General features: G+C 39.9%; 1 protein-coding gene across 5 annotated transcripts in view; it reads right to left on the reverse strand.

Moving 5' to 3' along the window:
* LOC148430010 (transmembrane protein 132D) overlaps window positions 1–4,402 on the reverse strand; it is a 32,867-nt gene extending 28,465 nt beyond the window's left edge. For 3 of the 5 annotated variants that reach the window (XM_088408670.1, XM_088408648.1, XM_088408678.1), the window contains exon 1: window positions 2,499–3,182. In XM_088408670.1, coding sequence (XP_088264796.1) covers window positions 2,499–2,571 — 73 coding nt within the window. In that variant the 5' untranslated portion in view covers window positions 2,572–3,182. Of the gene's footprint in view, window positions 1–2,498; window positions 3,183–4,265; window positions 4,297–4,331 lie in introns of those variants that run through there. The other 2 variants (XM_088408663.1, XM_088408656.1) reach the window with 2 other exon arrangements.
* Window positions 4,403–22,810: the final 18,408 nt, after the last annotated feature.

Raw genomic sequence — 22,810 nt, forward strand, 5'->3', positions numbered from 1 at the left:
AAAGTGCGCTTCGGGCTGAGACTGTAGCGGGAGCTTGTTTGCATTTAACATCTTCACTCCTATAGGAGTTTAAATCTATTCAATTAAAATGGAAATGAGAAGTAATCATGTAGTCTGGGAAAGGTTGAAAGTTTATTCAACAATGTATTCACAGGTGCATTTGTAAATAACGTTCATCATTCATATTTAGAAACTAGCTTTGCATTTGAATATAGTTTGCTCCGGAGGGGTAGATATTCAAAACATTATTTCAGTTTTCTCCCTGTAAAGTTTTTTTTTTTTTTTTTTTTTTCCCCATTAAGCAATGTTCACATTGCAATAATCCAGTTAGCCTATTTGAATCTACAACCTTGAATCAGCATTGGGAATTCTAATGAGGTATAATGGCTTTTACCATATGTAGCAAACAGCTGGCACACACCAATTGTCTCCCAATAGCATCATTGAAGACAAAAACAAATCGCTACTTTCAAAGCTAATACAGGAGATTGATGCAAATGTGTCAGAATGCTGCCAGTCAGTCATTTTGAGGACGTACAACTAGTCAACAAAGATGATACTTTATTATAATAAATATGCAAATCATCTTTATTTCCAATAGATGTAATATAGTTTCCAAATTTTCTTGTTTAGAAATATTTTTCTTGCAAGCTGAAAACGGAATCAAATCTTTACAAAACAATAGTTTCTCTCTGGTTAATTTTTTTATGCCATCCAAACCATTTGCCTCTCAAGACCTGTCAAGCTGTTTTGTTTTGGAGACTGCAGAATTGTCTGAATGCTAATGTGTTCCTTTTACAAGCCACCTATTCATTAAATGCATAAAGTAGTGTGCAAGATACCAATCTTCATGCTCACTCATGCTTAATTCTCAGTATAAATGCAACTGTGCCACAAATGGGCGCAAGTACAAGGCAATAGAATGGTACCACTTGGTGAGATTTTCAATTTCTGTTTGGTTTTTTTCCATGTACATAGAGACAGAACATATCATAAACCCAAGCTCAAAATATCATTTTATTTACCACTGTTTTTTTTCCGGCAACCCCACATTTAAGAAAAACGCAAAACAAATCTTTTTGTCGTAACATTCCATTTTATATTCTGGATTTTGTGCAGCTAATTTCATAGAAAATAGCGTGAAAACCAAACTGACATGGACATCACTTCCTACTGGGGTCCCTGCTCCGCTGTAAAATTAGCATTTTCACTAAGTGGCCCCCTTTCTATTAGCCTGTACCCAAATTATGACTTCACTGACATTGTAGCTTACATATACTGAACTTTTTTTTCTTTTGATTCAGGCTACCTTGACGGGAGAAAATTTGAGTTCTTAGTAGTATGCAAATCAACAAACTAAATCCACGATGAAATAAAATCCCATATCTAAATATTTCCCTTCTGTCTGAACATGTGCATCAAAAGTGAGCCTGAGCATTGTAAAAGCTTTTGTGCTGAATCTTATTAGGTTGTTGTGGCAGTTGGTTTATGATCGTTTATATGAGCTGTTGAAATAACAAGCATTAAAAAATCTTGGCCTGCTTTGATGATACTCAAATATATCTGATTTGTTGTTGCCATAAATTATAAATCATGCCCTGTCTTTTATGCTTTCAAGAGAAAAGCCGTCCCGGTTGACAAAATGACAGCAGTACAAGTCAAATACTCTGGAACCATCAAACATCATTCGACCATCATAGCTTCTCTTATAAGTGCGTCTTAACAGATGCTTCATACAATCATGAATAAGATGATATAGATGGTGCTTGCTCCCAATGCTTGCACCCTTGGTGGCTGCAAAGTGAGAAACTGGAGAAGATCAACAGAAAGGGAGGGGGCTGTGTAGGGCTTAAACTTGCACAGTGATTGGTCGAAATTGTCTGCCCAACAAGATCGTTAAAGCTTTAGAGCAGAAAAAAACATCATTTTCAATTGCGTTATTTTCTAACCCAGATTGCACTTGAAAATTATATTTTTGCATTAACCTTTTTGATTTGCGCGCACCCCTGTATGAAAGGTGGTTGCGCGTGTGTGCTTGGGTTGATATTATGCACCGGAAAGTATTACTTTCCATTCAGTAACGGAGCACTATATGTACATTAGACATGGTTGAAATTGCAACAGGCCTACATTAAATCTTGCACTATCTGAAGCACTACTCATTCCACGCTAAATGTTTCATATGCCCTTATAGCTTTGGAAACAGTGCGACATGTGTAAGGTCGGTGAAATGCTGTATCACTGCAGAGAGAGATGTAAGTTTGTGCCACAAATGAGGACATGTATCTATTATTTAGACTAGTAGAGAAAGCTGATTTTCGGCTTGCATGACATCGCTACCCTTCCCCACCGGGGAGCGTGCACAAAACACTTGGGTTGTTTTTTTGTTTTTGTCTTTTTTGTTGTTCATTTTCGACACCTCGTCGGTTGAGTACCATTTTGGATTTAGCCGTTGTCCCGGGGCGGCATTTGATAAAGTTTGCGCAAAGTATACTTACCTTGGGTGACTACTGCTGTAAAGGTGACAAATATCAGTTGTAAGATCCCCCAGTTGAGGCAGTCGCATCTCATTTTGGCACTTGGCGCGGCTCTTTCTTCGAGAGAACTTTCAAGCCTCGCCACTTCGGTCCTGCTTCAGTAAATTGTGGAGCGTGGATCTTCATCCATGTCCACATATGGTGCGCTGGTTATAATCACACCTGTTGTGATTTTGCCGTTTCGCAGCTGACGAGCAAGGCGCGTGGAGATCCGCTCATCCGTGGCACCGCTGCGCGTAAAAGTTGCGCTCAACAAGCCTCGGATACGGGGCTCTTTGAAGTGGCACAAGAATGACGAAATCCTTGGCTTTCCAAATCAACAACAAAGAGCGAATGGTCTTACGGGGAAACCAAATGTCCTTCTCCTCGGGTGCTCCAAATTGGTCGAATATTCCGGTGCGCCGACGTGGCCGGGACTCTGCGGCGCTGCTAGCAGATCGGCGAGTGTCTTGCGCTCAAAGCCCAGGGCACTAATGTCATCATCTGTCACTGTTCATCCGCCCGTGAAGCCGCGGCCACTGCGCAGCTGGTAGGATTAACCCTGCGTGGCTTGACTGGAAAGCCAATCGTGACGCGTGCTTCTTGTCTTCTCATGGAAGATCACGCGTTAATGAGGCTCTCCTCAGTTACGTCTGGATAGCTTCCCACTCTTCTTCTGTCTGCGTGCGTGTCCTTTACATCAAAGATCTTAGATGTTCTCTTTTTTTTTGTTAGCCTTTCAATACAGTGTTCCGCACATGTCAAGTCACAGAAAAGAGATAACAGTCTCGTGACCTGTCAAATAGAAAGCCCTTTGAGCATTCTGTTCGATAATATTAACTCAGATTTAATCCTCTAACTCAGATTAAGCACATTGTCCTGACTATAGGACAAGTCAATGCAAGCAGTTAAATGACGAGGGCGTACTAGTCTAACTTTTTTTTTTTAACTTCTGCGTTCTACTTTTATATTCCTGCACACGAGACAGTGTGGCAAAGGGACTCATTCAAGCTGTGGTTCACAACCTTTTTTTCGGTAATATACTTTTTTCAGACAAGTACCCCTTAACCAGTGGATTTCTGTGTTAAAAATGACTTAAAACACGCCACGTCCGATTTATTAAACTTAGGAACAAACGTAATCTGTAATGGTCCACAAAAAATAATGTAATCAACATAAAGTGTTCTCTTTCAGATCCTCAAGAGATCTGTTATCAAAAAGAAATAACGTAATTATGAATAAATATTTGTCCACAAATAATAATCAACATGAAGTGTCAGAACTGTTCTCAACCAGAAATAATTATCAATAAATATTTGTCCACAGAAATACATTAAACATAAAGGGCCCTCTTTTGATGTTACAGTAACATCACGAAAATAATTAACTCAATTATTAATAAATATTTGTCTCCAAAAAATTAATCAAAATAAAGTGTCACACCTGTTCTCAAAAAGAAAGACTTATAATAAAACATTTGTCCACAGAAAAATATTCAACTTCAGGTGTTCTCTTATGGGATCATAGTGGAGATTTGTTATCAAAAACACATATTTAACTTGATAAGGTAACGAGAGGTAGCAAGCTGGGTTCACACATTCTGGTATGGGGAGAATATGGCTTTTAAAAATAATTATTTTGAATAACCTACTGAGCATAAAATTTGTTTTATGAACTGATATTTTTCTGAAACATTTAATTCCTTTTGATTGATTGTTTTGTATAACGTGTGTCAAGATCAGAATATACCTGAATACAGTGACATGTTATCAGAACGTCTCCTGACTTCCCCTAAATTCCAAAAAGCAAACTTACTATGATCAAAGCTCTGTAAAAACTCTCAAGCCAAATCCCTTCACTAAAATTGTCGTCTTCGGGCAGTAGGTGGGGGACCATGGACTGAAGGCCAACCAATCGCAGAATTTACTGTGATTAAAGTATTTTTCCTTTTCTATTAAGTTCAAAGCACAGTCCTGTTTGCATCATTACTGCTCCATTCTTACAACATTAAAATCTCTCTTTTGAGAGTCAGTATTAAGATATGTCATATTTTTATTATTATTATTGTTCACTGATGATTCTTTCATACAACCCAACATAAAATAGTTGGTGTTTAGGCAGTAAAGCAGTTTTAATGAATATAGTTTTAGAATCCCGTTGGGCACCGATAGGACGCTTCAGGTGGGTTTTAGTGCCCCCTAAAGGCAAAGAGGAGCTCATAACGCAGTAAAGTAAAAAGAGACGAGTACTATTTTGCAACCAGAAATGTCAAACTATTCATTTAACTTATTTTACCAACTATAGTATTTCCATATGTACGTGTAACTTGAATGGGATGTAAAAATCTCCACATCAACACGTGTGTTGAGGTCAGGAGTAAATAAAGGAGTAAATAAACAGGTCAAGGAGTGTACGGTTTAGAATGTATACAGAGATCATTGACTGTTTTTATGCAAAAAATGTTGTGAATTCATTGCTGAATGCTACTGATACGTGAACATTTACTCATTTTGAATAATTATTCTTTCTACTGTGGGTTTGATTGCCAGATAATAAAGTACGGTACAGTATATGTCTCTGTTGAAGGATCATGCCTTTCTTCCAATCCGTTTGACATACCGAATCGAAATTCACGTGGAACTATAGAACAGAAACATATGATTACTATTTATTTTTTTTTAGGACACTTACACAGCCCTTTGATAGTAAAACCTTTATTTAATTTTTTTTCTATTTTTATTTGACTGTAGTTTATGCACGAGACGATTTTTTATTTTTTTTTAACATGACTAAAAGTCGTTATCCAGCACATCTACCTCACAATTCTGGAGTTTGCTGTTCATATCTTCAGCTCTGGCCTGTGAGGCATTTGTTTGTTCTCAGCATTCTGGCGTGGGTGATCTCCAAGAACTCCAGCTTCCACATTCTAAAAACATGAACACAGAGACATAGGATAAACATTTAATGTAGACTCCAGGTGTGATTGTGAGTGTTAATAGCGACCAGTCCGAAGTGTACAAAGCCAGTTTATGCTCAACCCTAATCAGGCTAAACTGCACAGGAAAAAAAAGATGAACTGACAATAATGTCACCACAATTGCCACAAGCTATTGCTGTGCGCCTATTGCAGCTTCTCCCTCCCACTGCAGCACTTTGATAAGCAGCAGCAGCAGCAGCAGAAAAGCCTTTGTGTACTCAGGTTGCCCAGTGTGCTGTAGCATTGCTGTGAGATACTTTCTTTCCTCTCCTCTTTCGGTTCACCTCTCACCTCCACGTCCATCTATTGATCCATTTACCGTACCGCTTACCAGCCGAATCCAGTCAAACGCTGGGTACATATCAACAAAAAGCATTCACGAGCACGCCTATGGAAAGTTGAAGTGGTCAGTTAACCTCACAAGCATGTTTCCGGATGTGGGAGGAAGCTTGGGTTTCCGAGAAAAACTGCGCAAAGCGAATTCAGTGAGGCGGTGCTGCTACAAGCTAACCACTTGTTCACAATGCTGTCCAGCAAATAAGCGCCATTTTCAAAAGCTGACCAAAGAGTCATTCCAAAGGCAGAAGTTCTAAGATAACCATTCATATGCAAGAAAAATCACAGAAACACTAATGAAGTCAAGCCATGCAACATGAATCAGAGATTTGAATCGACCAATTACTTCTCCAAATCTTAATTCCTAATTTTATAAGATCTCTGTACTGGAAAGCAATGTGCAAGGTTCTGGTGTGCAAAAAGGCATATTTTGATGAGCTTGTCGAAATCGATTTCCTCACCAACTTTATACCCCATCGTGTTCTCCAAAATAACATAGAAATAAAAAGAAGAGCAGAAGCTATTTGAGGCACAAAGTAGAGAAAAACTATGTTTTGTTTTTCACTTACTGAAGCCGATTGCTTAGAGTGGGTGTCACCAGCACCACTCTCTAACTCACAGTGTACCAGTTAATTACCAGCAATTAACATCTCATGATCAACATGAAAGTCACAACTTCATTGAATTCACGTAGGTGTTGCAGCACAAGTTTAAATCGTAATCAGTCATCCACAGACTATGTCAAACAATGCTATGTGGTGAACTGTGCATGTCTTCAGTTTGTCATCAACTTTAAAACACAGTGCTTTATATTAAACTTTATACTTACAACACCATTGAGAGTGATAAAAAATGGCTCACTGTGTGGGAAATCCAAATGTAATTTGTTTGGGATAATAGTAGCAGAAAATCATACAATTGACCTATCAATCTTTTTTTTCGTTTTTCCTTGTGCATGGCAATCGAAGTCTCAAATTAGAAAGTGAGTCAACTGCCTAATCGGGCTGGAAATAGGCTCGTTTTGCACTGTGTAGGCCCGTATGTTGTGGGCTACATCGCTCAGTGTCAGTGTCTGGATACCTTATCCAAATTTCATATTTCGTATGACATTCTCATAGCTTCCAAAAAAAGTACACAGAAGCATATTTTCCATGCCGGCGTGTGTAAGTGAGAAAGGTCCTAGTTATGGAATAAGCTGTCAAGTGAATCATTTATTAAAGTGGTGAAGCTTAAGCTGTTTGTGTCACCTGATGTAGCACATGAGGCGAATCACTTACCGGGAGTGTCACGCATTCCTCCATCATTTTTCATTATGTAACTGTGGAGGAGGAAACAAAATGAAATTTGTGACCTTCCTTCTTGTAAGAAACATCCGCGTAGACTTGCAGAGAAAACACATGGTAAAAGCGGACGACGTTATCAACACGAGACAGCTAAATAAAGCCTCGGGCTATATGCAAGTTGGTGTGTTGACACAGATGGATGTCACCGGGGAGATGCGTAAGTGTAGAAAAAGCAGCCATAAACTGGTGATAGATGCGAGTGCCACAAGGAAAGCAATGTGTTTTTTCAATGAGCATCATTCCTCTGCTTGATACATGGATGTAGCATCTGCTTAGGCGCATTTAGCCACACGCGGCTTTCTAATGTCCTCATTGTCTTTGTCCACAAAGTCAGCTTGATAAAATATAGATGCCTTCAAGCTATAGTTGAAATAATATGTTTGTAATTGATAGACCACCCGGGCCTGTATGAGCTTTTATTCAAAATCGTATTCCTGCGTGGTCTATACATGCTTGAGTTAGTTGTACTTTGACATGTGATAAAAATGATTAAAAACGAAGAATTAGGCAACACGCCCTGTCCTCAAAAAACGGCCCCAAAACTGTATGTGGATTTCTCAACTACTGCCCAATCCAACGCCATTCATTCAAAATATTAGAGAATTAGAGAAATAAGCAGCTCAAACAATTCTGTCATGCCGATGTACCGTCAAAACAGGCTGCTTGTAGAGCAGCGCTGAAGCCTGACCTGTTTTCTTTGATAAGTTACCAAGAAAGCACACGTTCACTGTCAATAAAATCCAAAATATTTTGCGGATCATACATTTATAGAAATCCACTCCTCATGTCTGGGATGAAGCTGACTACCAGTATTCATTGCTCGCTGACACAAAATACACCATGAGTCACCCCTGAGTTTTGATTTCAGGCAACTGGAAGTGGAAAAAAAATGAAGAAAAAATCATAATCATAATAAAAAGAAGAAGAGGGACTAATCTTAGCTTTTTACTGTGTTTTCTAAGGTGTGGTTTTGGTGTAATTGTGCAATTTATGTAATAGTGCAGTAATAGTACAGTAATTGTGAACTAACTGGGCCTCTACAAAACAAATTCAATACTTTACTAAGGGTTTTTTTTTTTCTTGCTTCTTGCTTCTCTGCATTTAAATCTACTAGAGTGGTTTAATTGCCTTCAAATGCCATTATGTTAATATTTTATCAATCACACTTGGCCTTCAGCAGCAATCATTGGTAGCAATACGTGTTGCATAGTGACAAGAACTTGGTAATGAAGTTTTAATTAGAGGGACTGAAAAGACAGTCTGTGGGTGGTGGGGAATGGTTTACAGAGGCGTATAACATGAAACAAATTTAAAAAATGATATAGATGAGAAGAACAGCATTTCCAAGTCTAACGACACCCACTAAATCTGCAAATCAACCGGAATGCACAAAACTGTACCTGAGGTCTGCCATTAGACATCTTCTACCTGCACAAAGATTTATTTGTTCTTTCTCATCCACTAAACCTTCAAAAAGTATATCTTCCCCGTCCTACAATGAATAATGAGCTCTCTTCTTACGTCGCTATGACTCTTTTTCTTTCTTTTCTGGTAGTCTGTGTTCTTTTGTGGATACAACAGTGATAGACGCATTTGATATGCGGGAAGCATTCTACCTATTATCTCCACAGAGAAAATGGCTTTTGCGTCCTTCACAGGCGGGAGGCAACTGGAGGTTTTTCTATTATAGCAGCCACTGCAGGCAGCTCCCAAACATTAATGGTAAGTCTGGAAAAGGTTTAAGGGTGTAAAGCTGAGGACTGAACAAACAGTTGGTTTGAAACCCCCAAAAGCCTCATGGTCAAGATTCTATGGGAGAACAGACTGATTTCACATTAATTTGTCAGTAACAATGCATTCACTTCAGATTTGACCTGGAAAGCGTACAAAATGTTAAGGGGGAGCTCAAACCTAAATTTTCTTTGTGATAATGTATTTTATGGCGAGTCGGTGGGGCCGTGAACAGCGCGTCTGCCTCACAGTTCAAAGGTCCCAGTTCGAATCCACTCCGGCATTCCTGTGTGGAGTTTGCATGTTCTCCCCGAGCCCGTGTGGGTTCTCTCCGGGCGCTCCGGCTTCCTCCCACACTCCACAAAGATGCGTGGCAGGTGAATTGAACATACTAAATTGTCCTTGGGTGTGATAGGGTGTGTGAATACTTGTTCGTCTCTGTGTGCCCTGCGATTGGCTGGCTACCAGTTCAGGGTGTGCCCGAAGCCAGCTGAGATAGGCACCAGCAAGCCTGCGACCAATGTGAGGATAGGCGGCTCTAGATAAAGGATGGATACTGAATGAATGGATGTTACTTGACTTGTACAATGTGGATGCCTACATGCAACCCTCTGCTGGAAGGCAAAGTTGCCCATTCAAATATATTCCTGCAGCACAAATTAACTCGTTTTTCATATTTGCAGGTTTGCCAGTGGAGAGAAAATGTGAATATTGACAGCTTTACAATGTCATAAGAGTATATACAGTTATGAATGCGAGTGACCAACACTGAGCATAGATCATAAAAGACCCTGTTTGTGAACTGAAACTATGACAAATATTTGTTGCGTTTGGGGTTGTGCCGCCAGATATACCCGCCAGATATACTTAAATCATCAAGCGCAAGGTTACTATGAGTGAACATCTAGCTGAGTGAACTGACAGTACGCTATTCATTTCAATGTCAAAAGAGCACACCGACATCATAAATCCTAGTAACAGATCACTCCAGAGATCATAGCCTTCTTAGTTAGATAAGAGGGAAATAGACCATCCATTATAGCCTAACAGATTGTAAGTCAAACAACATGAGTCATCAAAAGGATGCCTATATGCTAGGCTATGCTCATTTTTCAAATTTTAGCACTATTCTACGCTAACCTATCGGGTACATCTCCATCTACCGATAAAGTTTAAGTCTATGTCCTTTCCAAGCAGTTTACCTCATCATGCAGTGTGTTCATTTCGATTGAAACTTCACAGATTGAAACTGCGGCAGACTTCTTGTTTGACCAAAATAATAATGTTATTTTGAATAAAATAATAACAGTAATAATTAATTCATGCCGTGTATCCTGATTTTAGTTTTTTTTCCAATCGCTCCTCCTTCGTTAAATGACATGGTAGGGTTGTTTACTTGTGGTGCCATTGAAGAATGTGACCTAAGAGTATCATTAATATTAAAACATGCTATTTTCTGTATTACTGGATCTCAATTGAGCCAGGCGTGCGATGGAGGTTATCGCACAACGATTACAGGGTACTCAAACACATATAAGGAGGAGCGGCCCTGAAGTGCAGTGTACATATAGACATAAGTCAAGATGGGGACCCAGGACTTTGAGATGCTATGACTATGAGGCAGTAAAACACAACTCCATCATGTAGAACTCAAAGATATTGAACAAATTACAATGCAAACTGATAGAGACTGTGCATTGTGGGAAACCCCCAAGCAGCCGCTACCAATGACTCTAGGACATTGCCCCTGACAATCTTGAGTGAGACCTTACCATACGTTTTGTCAAAAAGGAATACACTGCAGGCCATGTTCTCCCTTTCCAATAGTATAGCAGATGTGCTGCAATGTCAACATTTCATTTGGAATTATTTAAAAATGGTTTGTTTTACGGGTCTAGGCTCGCACAGATTTTATGATTGGAAAGATAGTGAAGGCAACGTACAAAGACATTGGTACTATCCTTAGGAAGAATACTTATATAAACATGCTTCACTTCCTTATTTGTATTTCTGGCAACTTTCCTTATTGACCCACTGCATTAACTTAATAAAACAGACTCTCTTACTCCATTGCAGTTCTCCCAACCGTCTTCATTGGTAGGTACTACAGAAAAAAATCTGAAGAAAATGTTTGTTAACATCATGCCTGACCTACGGAGCATAGTGGTAAAAATATCCTGTCTGTGCAATATGTTAAAATGTCGTGTAAAAGGACAGACCCAAATCAAGTTTCACATTACACATCTTGATGGGGTTGTTTGAAAATTAAGTGTCAAAAGATTTTTTTAAAAATTTTTTATATGAGGTGCAATTATTATTACTTTTAAATATTTTTACTTCTATATTGTACACACTCAATTCAGACACATCTTTCATGGTAATATTTGTTAGGAAGGCTGTGGACTAGAATTTCCGATTACGTTTTTAGAATGATGCTAAAGTTTGGTTGGTGTTGCATCCTTCATTCTTTTAATAAATGAAAACACTGTAAAACTCTTCTACAACAAAACCTGCATGTGCAAAAAAATCCCCCAGTGTGGAAAAAAGCCTTCCCCTCTTTTTTACTTCCTCATACAACAAAAAATCCCCCTGTTGCATTATACTTTTTTTTTTTCTGCATTGGCGTTGCACTGAAATTGGCTACGGTGAAAACAAGCCTGCAGCAAAAGTCTAGCTTGGTTTATGCTTGACGCGCCGGCATGTGTTTTGCAGCACTTTATACTCGGAGCGGCTTTCCCCCGCTGTCAGACGACATTCTCCCACACTATAGGTGGCAGCAAATGGAATCTACAGCATACAAACAACACTACTCTCTAACAAAGATAGAGAATCCTAGTAGATTCAAACGATCTAAGACCCCCCCCCCCCCACACACACACACACACACACACAGACAAATCAAAAAGGTGTTTTTACCGGCCAACTTCCATAAGCAACGGTTCATCTGCCATGTTGTCCGTTTGTAAAGAAATTCTGGAATGTACGCGTTGCAGGAAATCTGCCCAGCGCGGAGAGGCGTGGTTGCCGAAATAATGTCATTTGACGCTTGGAGCTCGCGAAAGCGTCAAGCTCAAACCAAGAACTCTTGAAGATAGGATCAAAGTAATAAAGATAAAAGATGGATGAAGCAGAGTGAAAGACATTATGCAAGAAATTGATGTAAGTATGTAAACGACTGCTTATTATAGATTTTTCAATTTATTTTTTTTCCTTTTTCTTTTTTTCAGTATTGGATGGTTTTGTTTTTAACTTCAGTTAGATCGTAAATCGCACAAGACGTTTTTCATGTTTACGTCCGAGATATAGATTTGCTATAGTGAAAAGTCCCCTGTTGTGAAAATTTCTGGCTGCAAATATGATTTTGTTGTAGAGGGGTTGGTGTAATCATACGCTGACGTTTGGGGAGTGAAACGTTGAAGAATATTTGTAAACAAAGAAAAAACAGTGCCATCTGCTGGGGGGGAATCTAAAATTGAGGTCTACAGTGAAAAATCTTTCAGGGGGCCCCAAATCCCCGGTGCCACTGCTAATCCAGACCAAACTGGGCCATGAGAGGCACTTGCGCAAACCCCCACCACCCACCCCCGTGGGTTGAAGACGAGTCAGCCTAATCTCTGCCAATTGATGTGGGACTTCCTCGCCTGCTGTATGCACATATAATCTGCTGTTTGTGCCGCTTTTCGAGCAGGGAGTGACGAGGGTTGAAGCGGGCGACAACATGATGGGAATTGTCATCTGTGTCCCATCAATGTTGGCTGCCAGTATCTTGATAATCCCTGGGGTAATCCAACCACTACAACGGAGACATCAGATTCACCAAGGCAGGACAGTCAGGGCTGAGCACGACACACACGAGAGCATCTTTGCGCTTCACAGGGTGACAGCAGCCACTTCTCATGAAAAGTGGTGCTCACGCTTGACTGAGGTTTGAATTGATGTTTACATGTCTTGACAAATATGGGGGGGGGGGGACGCATAAATCAACCCCGATTGTTTGAAGTGAGAAGGGAATTGAGTCTCCTAATCTGGAGTGTGTTTGATTTTTGTCATATGCCTGTTAAACATGAAAAGTGTTTGGAGCATCTCTGCAGGAGAAAGGTATTTTCAGAGACAAACATCAAATGTTTAACTTTTCAAAGGAAATTCTCAATGCGTTTCACCTCTCTTCTCCCTGACAGAAGGGAGGCAAAACACCAAAATTCTGATGTCACCTTCTTGGCGCTGTCTTAAAAGACACTTGCAAAATGTTCAAACAGGAAAAGAGCTTCTCTCTAGAATGAGAAAACATTTTCCACCCGTCGTCTTTTTTGACCTAATGAGGACCATTTGATGTTTCTGTTAGACAAATAAAGGATGCCTTCAAAATAAACAGTGACACGAACAAGTTATTTTTTACGCTAAAAGGAGATAAAAAGATGTTTCGGGCAATTATTTTAGAAAAAGTACATTGTTTCCCCACAATGATCATATTTTATTCATGATCATCTCATTAATTTCAAGTTTAATTGTCTGGAGGGGGAAAAAATCAATGATGCAGTAGATCCAAATTAATTATTGCAGCCCTGCAGATTATAATTATTACTTCTCCCATTAATCTCAATCATGCATCATTTATTTCTATATTAATATACATTATTTCGTTTTCACAATAAGATTTCCAATAAGAGATTTTCTCCAATATAATATACATATTGAATCAATTTTTAGGAGGTACCAACAAGGTTTTTTTTTTCTTTTTTTATGGACATGTTATTGTGATAACTTCATGTGACGATGGAAAATAAAACATTTTAGGTAGCTATAGGGATAGCAATAAATGAAAGAAATACAATGAATAAAAGTACACTTCAACATTTGGTAATCAAGTGTTGCCAATGCGCCTTAAGAAAACCAGACTAAAAAGTAAAGTCAACCTTGTTTGGGCAGTGTACAAAAGGGCAACAATAACAGGGTATTTAAGTGCAAGGACAGTTAAGACGGGCAGCAAAGATATTAATCTACTGCCAGAATGGCCTATTAAGGCCACCCAAAGGACCTATGAGGCTGATGAGGTTTATGGAGGGGTCACTGTAAGTGAATTGCAACACCCCATTGGTTAAACATTAAGGTCATCCTGGAATCAGACTGTCAAGGATGTGAGGTGCTGAGGGCAATGCTCAATAAAACATGAGAGTAATCTTCTCACCAAGAGTAAATGTGTTCTGCAGTTCAACTCCTAAGCAGCACAAACAGATTTCCCCTGTGAGCCAAACCATCGAAAAAAAAAACAACAACATTGCTACTCATTTACCGCGGCTCGCCATCACTTTTACGCTTGGCCAAAAATAGTGCAAGATATTGGTCAAACTATCACGTGCAATGTGACCTCTGACAGAGCCTTGCAAACACACAAAAATTGTATAGTGTCTGTCTGCTACAGCTTCTCTTTCTGCCTCATTAGCTGCTGATATTGGCTGGGTTACCTCAGTTTAGAAGACATTTTCAGGTTGGAGGCAGGCAGCTCACCTTCTTCTGAAGAGGTTACAATAGGAAAAGTGACATTTTTTGCAAGGGAGACAATCATGCTTGTCTTTTTGAATAGATTTAGTTAGTCTGAGCCTTTTTGCTTCCCTCTACTGTGCTGTAAGTCTACTGTGCAGCGGTGGAGGTGCGTCAATGACAGCTCCATCCCGATTTACTTCCACAGGGCATGAAATGAGGAGACAGATGATAAGCTTCTCGCTCATGCTCCAGGAAGCACACGAAACCTGATGCAATGAATCCTGATGGGAAGCCCATCTAGATACATATGATGTGCTGTAACATAGGCAATGCACGGTCTCTTTTGGGATACTGGATCTGTATGAAATAGCATTCTGCTCAGTGTAGCTGCAAATGCTCACTGTTAATGTCTGCTACGCGATGAGATCGAATATGAAATAACAAAGGGATGTTGAGGTTACAATCCATGGCATTCAGCAAAATGTGCATTGCAGACTGTAAACATCTGTGGTATCCTCAAAAATAGTGTGCAAGACGAGAGGGGTTAAATTCCAAGTCGTTGGAATTACCTGGAAAAGGGTGATCAAGTCCAGAGGATTAACAGAAATATTCTCGCTCCATAACCCCAACTTCTTTCATCTGCTGAGGCTGGTTTAGTTGACGACCCACAACCAGAATTCACATTTAATTTATGCATATTTCTTTCAGTCAAGCTCACAACAGCATGACAAGCGAGCTGAGCAGTTAGTCAGCCGTGTTATTAGATCGTTCTTCTTACCGGGATGACGGTGAACACATGAGGAGTTTTGGGGGAAGGCACCATGGCAATCTAACAGTGCAGGTGAACGGACACATACGACACGTGCGTAATCATGTTATGTCATACAAGTAATCAGGGAAAACGTGGAGCATGTCTTGATAGTCGAAGGGCAAGAAGCTACAGTCAGTGCTGCTATGCTGCCATCTTGTGGTTATTAACTATGTTTCACCCACACCATTTGCAGGGCACATTTAGTTATTTCCCACTTTATATTCATACCTAATGTGTGTTAGAGCATTCAGTGGAGGAGGAGTAAACATCCAAACAAAGGACTGAGGCGAAATTCAAACCCAGAACCTCTTGACTGTAGAAGCAGAAATGCCATGACTCACCGTGTCTTGCCATGTTAAAATTGTGGTGACAAATTAAAACAAAAACACTTATTGCGAGTGAATGTGGCTAAATGATGTTATGTCATAGTCGATATAAGTGATAATGATGATTGTCATCTTTTGGAGCGAGTGAATCAGAAGGCCTTGTTTGCAGAAACAGGAAAAATGAGTGCTTTTGGTGGCTATATTTCTAACCCTGACGTAGGAAACCATGCTCCTTGAAATTCACCGTATGGCTGATGCACCCGTTTCCTGTCTAATATGAGGCAACAGGCTGCGATGGGAGAGCTAATCTGCTGATGGAACGGATGCATCATATCTGAGTGAAATAATTTAATTTGCTTAGCAGTCAGAATTGGCCTTCACTAAATTGTGTTAATTGTTATAACAAAATTCACCAAACCTGATAAAGGGCATTCTCAATAATAGTAACTTGATGAATGATTACAATTATTTTCGTTGAAACATACAACACAGAGTTTTCACCATCTCAATGTTTAACCAGTGCTTGCTGTTTGACAATAGGTACTCATGTATCAAAGCTACAATATATACGCAGTAATCGCAACAACACATATATTTTTCTAATCACAAGAATTTAAGCCTATGTTAATGTTATCTCACAATGTGCAACATAAATTAGACTATAAAAAGAAGAGCAGAGCTGTGTTCCATGTGAGGAAGAAATGTAAAAACAGAGATGAATGAATGTGCTGATAGAATGATTACGAGAAGCCTTTGTTGAGTTACTTTCGGGTAAATCACAAAAGTAAGTAAGCAGGATGAGTTTGGCTGTAGGCTACCCTATTGAGAAACTCTTCAGCAAATTAGTCACAACTTTTGGGCAAAAAAAAAAAAAAAGTCTTACCCCTTCGAAAGTGTGAAAAATGTGAAAAAGACATTTGCCTGGTAAAACTGTACTTCTGTTATCACACTTCTTGAGACTGGTTGAGTGGGAGGAAATATGTAATTATATAAACAGAATAATTATATATGAACAGAATAAATTGGTGCTGTTGTGTCTAATTCTTGACACTCGGTGACACCCATATAATAATACTGTATATGTTAAAAAGTTCATGAAGAAAAAGTCAAGACGTCACATCAAATACAATGCGGCTGTGTGCTAATAGCTGAGCTGTAAATAAGGTGCATTTAAAAAGAAACACTGTACAGGATTGATTGTTTATAATACAACAGGGACCAAATCTGGACGTTTGTTAATGCCCCAGAGGGTGACCCCGCCCATTGGAAATCTCTGCAGATTTCAAATTTATGGGCAATGAGCATTAGCACGTCTAAGCTAGATGCTAATGCTAACGTGAAAGTTCACTGAAGTGATCAGGAAGCTATTTGGCACAAGCACGGCAACTGGTCAGTTTGGCTTGTTAAGTTGCAGCGGTGATCTTCGCACTGCCTGTAAAAGTCATTTTTTTTTGCGCATTTTACCGTTCATTATTTGACACCCGGAAGCCCGAGGAGGAGGACTGAGTCAGTTGTTATTGAGCACTAACATGAGTTGCAGCGAATTGATGCTTGTTGATGTTTTTTTTCTATTTTGTAAGTTGCAACGCTGATTGCATTGCTTGTGATAGTAACAATTGTCGCGTATCGTAATGTTCGTTCGAAATGTTCGTAATGTTCAAAACGAGGAAGCCTGAAGAGGAGGACTGAGTCACTTTATACTGAGCACTAACGTGATTTGCGTTTTATTGCAGCTTGGGACGACATACTTGTTTTTTTTTTTTTTCTTTTAATTAAAAAAGTGATCGGCCAGAACTACGACTGAGTGAATCTTTTAACCCACACAGGAGTATTATGGTATTACAGAAAGAGAAGTAATGGGTTTGGTCCAATTCTTTTTTTTGTCAATATTTTACCGGATCATCTTGCAGACTGCATTAAAGGTCCAGATCCGGCCCGCGGGCCAATAATTTTGATACCCCTGGCCTAAATATGAAATGCATTAGCAGTGTGTAACTCTTGTAACGCGTTCCGTTCTCTTTTTCACTTTTTCTGTCCTCCCCCACCATTTTCTCCCATCACAGGCAGTGCTACAGTGCTTAATCCTCCGAGAGCAACGACACTGGCAAAGAGTTCATGTTCCATCTCTGACCTGAGAGGGCCAGTTGCCATCTGCTTGGCTTTGGCTTGCATGCATTTTATGAGAGTAAACGTTTTTGAATATTATTGAAGAATTAATTCCAAGAAAATGATCATGTAGTACAGGGGTGGGCAACTCCAGCCCTCGAGGGCCGGTGTCCGGCATGTTTTCCAGTTTTCTCTCCCTAACACACCTGATTTAAACCATTAGCTCATCAACAAGCTCTGCTGGAGCTGGAGAATAATCATAATCATTTGATTCAGGTGTGTTTGAGAGAGAAAACAGAAAAACATGCAGGACACCGGCCCCCGAGGCCTGGAGTTGCCCACCCCTGATGTAGTACTTGCTGAGAATATCTGTGTCCTCGACCTGCATATTTGAGGATAAAACGTGTGCCACCACAAGATGGCAACATCAAATCCAATTTGTTTTTGCCTCACCAGCATGGTTGCAGTTAATTATGCCAGTATTTAAACTGAATTCTGAACATGTGTTGAGCTGCCACAGTTGGTTTGCTTAAGTCAAGTCACATAAATAAGATTGTTTAATAAGAAATTACGTTTTTTAAAAAATCCCATCGATGAAGCTCAAAAATACTAGTTTAGGTGCGACTGAAGTGTAAATCACAAAATAAATAACCAAGCAAACCAAAAAGGTCATCGCAAACCAAAAACTAGTGCTGGTGCTAGTGTGGTATTGGACGATAGGGGGGGCTACTATGCCGGTTCAAACAGACACTGTTGTGGCTCATGACAGAGAATCAACCCCCTCCCCTCAACCACGGAGGAAAATGTTATGGTGCTTCACTTTTGTAAATTTTGCACTACTCTGTTTACTTGCGATTCCTAATTTGCAGTTGTGTTTTGACTCTTGTAATGTGCTTTTTGTAATTTACGTGTTATGCCCTAAATGTTCATTTAGTGGAATCCGCAAAGTAGGATTTGCCCCTTAATTAAGATAACATTGCCAAAACAGACTTTAAAAAAAAAAAAATTAACACTGCCAGGTAATTTTCAGGTCATCTTTATATGCTTGGACATTGTATTTCTGGTGCTTGGAGTAATCTTGATAATATCCATTTTTCTTAATAAAAAATAAATAGATAAATGAATATTCTTGCTCCATAACCCCAACTTCTTTCATCTGCTGAACAGCAATATAAATGCAATAGGACTATTACTCTAACCAGTCACATTTGAAATTCATTCTCACCGCCAAAGCCCAGAGCCTGCAAGCCAGCCCCTGATGATTTCAGCATTCTTTTCCTCTGATTGGTTCATCAAAGCAACACTTGTGATCATGAGTGATCACTCATTAACTCCTCAGCATCTCTAGTAAGAATGATGTGTTTTGTTTAGGTTTTTAACGGTTTTGTCATGTTATAACATAAATATTAATCCTGATGTATGTAGCGCAGTGGAAGGCGAGTCAATTTTTACTGTATCTATTATTGCGACATGAAAATGATAACAAAGGCCAAGGTATCAAATGCATGGTGCCCCACTGGGTTGAGGTGAAATCATAAATCATCATTGAGCTGAGAGAGCCAAATTGTATACGAAATGGATGCTGGTTCCTTTTCGAATGTTGACAACGATGAAACCACACAACCATGATAAAAGCTACTGCATGCCAGTGTTTTTCGTACAGGATTTATGCCATGTATCCCGACATTTCTATGTAGTTCCATCTAACACACGAATCCCCTTTTCACACCGTGTGTAAAGGTTGGCGTCCGTATTCTAGTTTGTACTGACTGAATTTGGGGATAGGCTGATGTTATCGCACATAAAATAATCTGATCGGTGGCTGCCATGTCACCATGTAGAGGCTTGTGGAGGTTGATTTTCTGCCATCCCAGAACAAAATAGACTTCAGATTAGCACGACGTCATTGATTTTACTATGACAGCTTGCCATGATTTCAAATGACCAGCAATCAGTATGATCATTCCTGGACCTCTATTCCACGAAAGCCGCTGACCAGTGATGGCGCCCAGCTTGCAGACTTCAGTCCTCTTCCTTCTGGAGTTTTCTCCGTGCTCACCAGAGCCCAACTGTGTTCGCTGAGACGAAAAAGCCTGTCACATCTTCAAGGCCCGCTTTGGTCAAAGTGCAGCCTAATGTCCCGCTGACCCTGCCCACCTCAGCGTAAACTAACTGAGGCCAGGAAACTCCCCAAAGGGTTTTTATCCCTTCCTCTCAAGCATGAGATCAGAGTTCTGGCCCACGATTGAGGTGAGAATTTGGATCAGTTGTATCAGATATCTATTGAAGCATAGCTCTCTTTCTCCTTTATGGCTATGCTGGTCCACCAAAAGACGTTTTATCTTGTGTTCCCCTCCTCTCTCCAGGAAGATGAGTGACACATCAGAGATAGCCTTCAACTAATCCTATCCTTTATGCTCTGTGAGAGTAAGCTGTGAGCCTGTCGCCCTTTCACACTTTATTTGCTGCCGTTTGAAATCATATGAAATGTCATGCTCAGCATCAGATGAAGAGCTTCAGGCCTTTTTAAAGTTCACTTTTACAGAAACAGAAGAAACGTAGACATCAAAGCAAGCAAAAGAGATACTTGCAGTTTAATTGTTGGGTGTATCTCCAGAAAATCCCTGAGTAATTTACTGCTTTCTTGTCTTTCAAGACGAGATTTGGGAAATGTTTGATTAGTCAAACATTATTATCAATTAAAAAAAACAAAGATAAAAAAGACTTAACGATGCCTCACGCCAGTTGAAAACATGGGAATCCAGCTTTACACAGGTTTGCAGTGCTTCTTGTTGAATTGCATTTTATTCAGAATAAACTCACTGTTTTCACAGGGACAAACGGCCTTTTACGTTCATATTCCCATACTCACTGAGCATTCGATCAATCCCATCCTGACAGAGCCAAAGTCAGCTTTGTGTCCCACCATAAATGACTTTCTTCCACCCATTCATCTTACAGCGCGTCCTGATCAAGGTCAGAAAAGTTCTATCCTAGCTGTGAGAAAGAGGAAGACTAATCCCTGGGCGGGTTACAATATCACACTCACGTCATGCAGACCAGTCACAACAAAATGCGGTCGGTACAAAGTCACCGGTGTGTACAACTACAGCTTAATTTTTTGAGCCTCCCCAACCCCCCCCCCCCCACCCCTTTTATTTATTTATTTATTTATTTATTTATTTATTTATTTATTTATTTATTTAAGGCCGATTGATGTTTTATGAACAGTATAATGACTAAGCGGCTTCAGAGCGCGTCCAAGTGGTAATTGCCAGAGTTTCTCCAGCAGGTGGTGCTGGCAGGTCAGAGACGCCATCCAATTTACAGGCTGTGAGCATGAGAGCGTGACTTATTTCCGCAGAGCTTTACCTGACCTCCTTTGCCCTGAGCCTCACACACCTTGTCAGCGGGTTGGGCCCTTGCACTCTCTAACTGAACTGAGCCAATCAGTGCACACTTGACCTTGTTCATTATCATATGCCAGACTGTTTTGAACCCACCCTGTCTCCCTTTTGTGTCCGCCTTGACTTTCCTTTTCCACACTATTTGAACAAAGATAAGAAGGAATCTGTTTACACAGGCACTGTCAGACACATACACACTCTCACGCTCGCTCTCCTTTGTTTACCAACGGAGACTTTCCCAGCCACGACGTTCCATAGGTATCCTGCCTATAGTCACAGTTTCATCTCCAGACCAAAAAAGGCTTGTGGTCGTCGTGACTTCCAAAATATGTTAGAGTACAATACGCGTCACTTAATGGGGCACCCTTCACAACGGCAATGGCATACATATGGCAATTGCCTGCCAACAAGTCCACGGTGAACTCTGGCTTTCACCAAACGCAGGTAGAGTAGGTTCCAGATCGCCCTAATGAGCACAGGATGTAAAGAATATGTATGGGTTTTATGATTTGAAAAATGTACAGTAATTGATGCAAGGTTCAACCTAACAGAGAGCGTTTATGTTTCTAACTTGTTGTACAACCAACAAAACACGGCCAATATGCTTCAGACAATATGACTGGGTGTGGAGAGTCATTTAAGTGTCTAAGTGTACTGTATGTGTAGGTACACACAGCTGTGCACTCCCCAGCATGGCATCTGCTGTAACACAAACATGTGGAGTAAATCAGCCTTAACCTTTCAACAAACATAGGCCTGCCAAAATTCAGCACAATAATGTACACAATATAATTCTTAAGCTGTTTAATGACTTCATTTTTGGGGGATATACTTGACAATGGATTTGTGGCAACTGGTGAAATATGATGGCAAATCTCATCTTCATCAGAGAAATGGTAGGTGGGTAGGTAGCTAGGTACACTGATATAAATGCATTTAACACTAATTACCTGTATTCATTTACAGTAATTTGTTGTAAATAAGCCCCCCTGTAATATTACAATGAATACATGTATAAATTACAGCAGCCTTGGATTTTATTTATTACTTTTTCTTCCCTTGTTGCCCTCCTGATGAAGAAATGAACAACAACAAATCTGCACATGCAGAACTATTGCAAAATCATCCAGAGTATATCAAACAGCATTACAGGAAACTTAAGTGACATTCATGTTGCCTAACTAGTCACTGCACAGCAAGTAATACACTTCATGGCAAGCATAAATGTTGGTATGTAAAATAAGTATGTAGTAATATCAACAATACATTTTTTGCGGCGTATAGCAACCACCCGCTCTCAAACAAAGAGTCCTCCTCCCGACTATATTAGGATTCTTTGTGAAGCTGGAATGGGAAGACTCTGACAGATATGGCGTGTTCATAATGCTTCTTCAGTCTCACTGACCACCAGACTGTCCCGCTCGGCCTGTGTTCACTTGAAGCTTCAAAAACAAATAACCCAAAAGACTATTTGTTTTTCACATTATTTTACTATAACATGATATTTTATTCTTTCTGCAATGTAATATGTGTATATAAATTACATTTGACACATTGGCGATTACATTTCTGATTGAATATGGGTTTTACGGTACCGATTTTTCTAGACCATATGGCTGCCTTGCCCCCATCATGACGTAGATCAATGGCAGCGGGCCACCCAATATGCATCCATCCATCGTCTTGAGCACTTATCCTCATGAGGCTCGCGGTTGATGAAGACTAGCCAACGGCGTAAATACAGGGCCCAAAACAGAAGTATTACTGACATTAAAA

The sequence above is a fragment of the Hippichthys cyanospilos genome, chromosome 1, assembly GCF_059441005.1.
Source record: "Hippichthys cyanospilos isolate Australia breed blue-spotted pipefish chromosome 1, RoL_Hcya_1.0, whole genome shotgun sequence".
NCBI classification, from domain to species: domain Eukaryota; kingdom Metazoa; phylum Chordata; class Actinopteri; order Syngnathiformes; family Syngnathidae; genus Hippichthys; species Hippichthys cyanospilos.